This window comes from Alosa sapidissima, chromosome 16 (genome assembly GCF_018492685.1).
Source record: "Alosa sapidissima isolate fAloSap1 chromosome 16, fAloSap1.pri, whole genome shotgun sequence".
Taxonomy (NCBI): domain Eukaryota; kingdom Metazoa; phylum Chordata; class Actinopteri; order Clupeiformes; family Clupeidae; genus Alosa; species Alosa sapidissima.
This window is the reverse complement of record NC_055972.1, coordinates 13,358,343-13,363,342: the sequence shown is the minus strand read 5'-3', so window position 1 is coordinate 13,363,342 and position 5,000 is coordinate 13,358,343. Positions and strand designations below refer to the sequence as shown.

Sequence of the window (5,000 nt, the reverse complement as noted above, 5' to 3'; positions counted from 1 at the left end):
CTTCACTCATGTTTTGTCTCTCTCTCTCTGTCTTTTTTCAGCACCCCTACCCTTCAGAAGAACAGAAGAAGCAGTTGGCGCAAGACACCGGACTTACCATACTACAAGTGAACAACTGGTAAGTCAATTGTACTTTTGTGTTTACATGCGATCGATAGCTTAGCCGCCGGCAAACGGCTTCTAATGATTTGAATTAATACACTCCCGCCCCTCTGCCACTGCACAACCCCCCCACCCCCCAGCCCCAGCCCCGTCGTACTTCCACTTACTGCCTCATCTCCCTTCAAATCAATCCACCCAAAGGGATATCGCCCGTAGGATTTTTCCAGCCAGTCGGCCGACGACCAAACTTTACACATTCGAATATGAGTTCCAGTGGGGCTGAAGAGAGGGAAGAAAATCCATGCCATCAAAATGTTTCTCATACCCAGAGATACCTCTCTCTCATTCTCTCTCTTTATCTCTCCCTCTCTCTCTCAATGAACACACAACCCAAAAAGTGCAGCGTTGTAACACGGGGAGGTTTGTGTCTAGTGCTCATTCCCCTCACAGTTCCCTTATGAACCTTGGTCCCCTGAGTTCAAGGCCCATAAAGTTTAGGCATAGCTGGGTATTACCTCTGCACGCGCTGCATGTGTTATCAGAGGTGGCCATCACCACCTACTTACTGTTATTAGCCGTGTCTAATGAATGGGTAGAGGCCGGCTTAAACAAACCAGGGGAGTGGGTGCAGCTGTGTTTGATGTGTGACTGTGCACGCAAAAAGGAGGAAAAAAAATGCTTTACCGCTCATTTCTCCTTGTCAAGGTTAAAGGTACCCTCATGTGCACACACACACACACACACACACACACACACACACACACTCACAAACACTCACACAAGCACGCACACATACACTTCCCACCTACAAATGTGATTTCCCTTCTCCCTCTGTAAGTGTCGGAGAGGGAGAGGGAGAGCGAGAGAGAAAGAGGCAGGGAGAGAGAGAGAGAAAGAGAGAAAGAGATTAATATAGTGAAGGCTCTGATTACAAGGCCCTTAATCCATTTTGGCTGAATAACAGTATGCTCCAGCGTAGGCTGTGCCTACATTAGCCATCCAGCCCCGGCTACCCGGACACTAGGGGCCACAGGCGAGAGCTCACAGATATATTAAAGCCCATTACGCCCAATGTAATCTCTGTCAACATAATCCCAGCCATTGTTCAATTTGGTACCTCGGAGACGTGGCGGCGGCTGCTGGTAACAATGTATTTGCCTTCTGAGGATTAATTTGGCAAAGTGGCCCTATCTATCGGTGAGGTGCGGGGCTGAGCCGCCCAGGGAAGTTTTGTTGGGGGTTATCAATTTCTGTGACCTCACAGCGGCCCATGGGAGATCAATTTTTTTTTTTTTTTCTGCCTTTTTTTCTTTTTCTTTTGGCAGTCGCATTAGGTGGAGTTTCAAAGGCAGGACACACACAGCCTGTTCCATTATCGGTGGCCCTTCCCCACTCTCTCTCTCTCTCTTTCTCTTTCTCTCTCTCACTCGCTCGCTCTCTCTCCCACTCTCTCACTCACTTGCTCGCTGGTCATTAGGTTTGCTGTTTTTTTTTTTTCCGCCTAGGCCTGGTAATGGACGGATAGCAACACAGCTCTGGAGAAGGGAGGATGTGTGTGTGTGTGTGTGTGTGTGTGTGTGTGTGTGTATGTGTGTTGATCCGAGGGTGGTTAATCCAAGGGGTATTAGCCGTTAAACCCTGCATGCTGGGATCTCTCTGCCCCCTCAAAGATTTTTTTTAATGCTTGTCTGTGTGTATATAAAAGTGTATGTGTATTGTAGACAATGCACTGGAACATTGTGTATGTATGTGTGTGTGTGTGTGTGTGTGTGTGTGTGATTGTGTGTGTGTGTGTATGTGTGTGTGTAAGAAAGAGAGTGAGAGAAGGAGAGAAGAGAGGCACATTACACATCAGGGGTTAGAACAGAGATCTGCCATTTCATAGGCCTGTTGTTGCGTTCCCTGGGAGGCTCACCATTGGACGTCTCCATGGCAACCCCCGGTGATGTTACCTCCTGACCCACTGATTTTAAGAGCCAATTTCCCTAGCAGTGATTCTGTTTATCAGGCTAGCAAAGCACGCAGCCCTGACCAAATGAAAAATGAAAGATGAAATTGATCAAACAGAATAAATAACGCAAATGGTTCAAGATGGACCACATAGATCTTATTTATCTGCAAACACTAACACAGCAGCACTGATGTAGCCACATAGCACTGATGCAAATCTCTGGAATATTTTGAAACACTCGCTCACAGGTGTACAGGGTATTGGTCTACCTACAGTATAAACACAATATTTTGTGTGCATTTGTGAGTGTATTCATTTGGGTGTGCTTGTGTGTGTGTGTGTGTGGATCTGTGCATGTGTGTGTGTGTGTGTGTGTAGTACCTAGGTTACACTGCAGATATGGTTCGAACGGCAAAAAAATAGAGAAACAAACAAGAGGTGGACCACAAAAGAAGGGTCCTGTCTTAAGGAGGCATTCTCCAGCAGACTTGTTAACACACATGTCTGTATCCATTATTGATGAGAGCCCTGTGAATGTGCGCGCCGCAGATTAAATAAAAATGCTAAAGGCCAGCCGGGGGTGGGGGGGGGGGGGGGGGGGCACATTACTCATGAATTATTGGCAGAAACACAGCATGAGAGAATGCTTCAAATCTCGCATTTACGTTTGAGGAAGCACACAAACGCGCGTGCACATACATACACAAACACACACACACATACACGCACATACACACTGGCACAAACACACACAGACGCGCGTGCACATACACACACACACACACACACACACACACACATACACGCACATACACACTGGCACAAACACACACAGACGCGCACACACATGCACACACCTTTGAGACCATAGCCTATGCTTCACACACCTACAGTATTTGGCAACAGGCGTGTACACATGCTGGCATACACATATGTACACACACATACACAAAATGCCCTCCCACACACATCCTTAGTCATATCCGTATGTACACACAAGCAGGTAAACAGCTCACTCAAGCAAAGACATATAGCAACACACACACAGACACACACACACACACACAGACACACACACACACACACACACACACACACACACACACACACACACACGACACACACACATGAGACCACAGAGGCACACAGGGGTATAATGTGAGCCTATGAGGCTGTGTAAAGAATGTGGATTGACTAGAGCGTCTATTTTTGAAGCGAGGAGCGTCCTCCCGAGATACGGGGCTGTGATAAGGTTAAATCAGAGTGAAGCTACACTGTGGAATAGGAGGCCGGCTATTGCACTGTTGTTGATACATGGCAGCTACTAGAAAAACTCACAGCCCAAGCAGGAATGCTTAGAGTAGAGCATTAAGGAGAGAGAGAGAGAGAGAGAAAGAGAGAGAGAGAGGGAGAGAGAGGGTGAAAGAAAGAGAAAGAGAGAGAGAGAGAAGGGTTTTCAGCCGCCTTGAGCAAGCTTTCTCAGAACACTCTATAAAGAGCAGTGATCTAAAATCAATGGGAGGGTCATCGGGTTTCACGTGTTGTCCATTCCTCCCTTCCTGACGGAATTTAATAATACCCTTTAAAGATGGTGTTTAAACCTTTGGGATGGTTGTTTTGTCAATAAGGCGGCTTTTATGAAAGTCTTAAAAGCATGGGGTAAAGTGTGGCGGGGCTACTTTACTGAAGCGGCGTCCACACAGACTCGCAGATCATGTTTCTCAGCCCAAGAGAAGAAAAGAGAGAGGGAGAGAGAGAGAGAGAAAGAGAGAGGAGGGGGGGGGGAGAGGGAGAGGCCAAATGACTGGCATGCTTCACCTTGATGACAGCCAAACCCACCCATGTTAAGAGAAGTTGAAACTTGTTCACGAAAAAGCTGCGGATGATTGCTCAGCTCCACGAGTGAGCGTGTGTTCTTTGGCAGCCCAGTGCAGGTTTAGAGGGAATGGATGACCTTTGACCCACTGGGGTATCACAAAGAAGTGACAGAGAGCTTTTGTGGCTAGGCTCTTTTTTCCAAGTAGCTTTAGAGTGTGTGTGTGAGGCGATGTGTTTTTGTTTATATGTGTGTGTGTGTGTGTGTGTGTGTGTGTGTGTGTGCACGTGTGTATGTGTGTGTGTGTGTGTGTGTGTGCGTGTGTGTGTGTGTGTGTGCATGTGGTTGTGTGTGTATGTGCGTGTGTTTGTGTGTGTGGTTGTGTGTGTGTGTGTGTAAGGTGTACACAAGGTACGTGACATTTGATAGGGACTCACGACTTTCTTCCGTGTTTGCGCGTGTGGGTGTATGCACAGCACATGTGAAGCTGTAGCCTGCAGGACCGCTTGTGTGTGTGTGTGTGTGTGTGTGTGTGTGTGTGTGTGTGTGTGTGTCTGGATTGAGCCCATGCCCCCGGGCTGCCTTCTCACAGCCTTTTCTGTCAAGGTGCCTTAGCTTGAAACTCCATGGCCTTTCCACAAAATACCATCTCACCCCGGGGTCACACTGACAAACAAAAGAAATATTTACACCAAAAGAGAAGGAGGAGAGGAGAGTAGGAGAGGAGAAGAGAAGAGGAGAGAAGAGAGGAGGTGTTAGACTGAATTCCATTTCCAACTATTTACCTTTACACAAATTGAAATATGTTTTCTTAAGACAAAGTATGAGTTAGTTGCAATCAGTGTAGCAGTTGCTTGGATCTTTTTTCGGTTGTCATGGTTGGTTGAGGTCTTCTCCACACTGTTTGCTAACAAATCTGACATACTGGAATTTCAGTACTTGCTCAGACCTGATCTCTATCTGTATTGTGTCAACAGCGGACAAGTTGGGGTGGTTGTGTGTGTGTGTGTGTGTGTGTGTGTGTGTGTGTGTTAGTGTGTGTGTGTAAGTGTGTGTCTGTGTGAGCGAGCAAGAATGTTTTTGTCCATGGGTGTTACCTTAAGTCTAGTTTAGGTTACATTGCTATACAAA

The 5,000-nt window shown here is 46.9% G+C and overlaps 1 protein-coding gene across 1 annotated transcript in view; it reads left to right on the top strand.

Moving 5' to 3' along the window:
- Nucleotides 1-5,000, top strand: part of LOC121685290 (homeobox protein Meis2-like) — a 20,894-nt gene that overhangs the window by 7 nt on the left and 15,887 nt on the right. Inside the window, exon 1 of the mRNA XM_042065727.1 lies at nucleotides 1-118. This exon is cut by the window's left edge and continues 7 nt beyond it. Coding sequence (XP_041921661.1) covers nucleotides 9-118 — 110 coding nt within the window. The 5' untranslated portion in view covers nucleotides 1-8. The remainder of the gene's footprint in view (nucleotides 119-5,000) is intronic.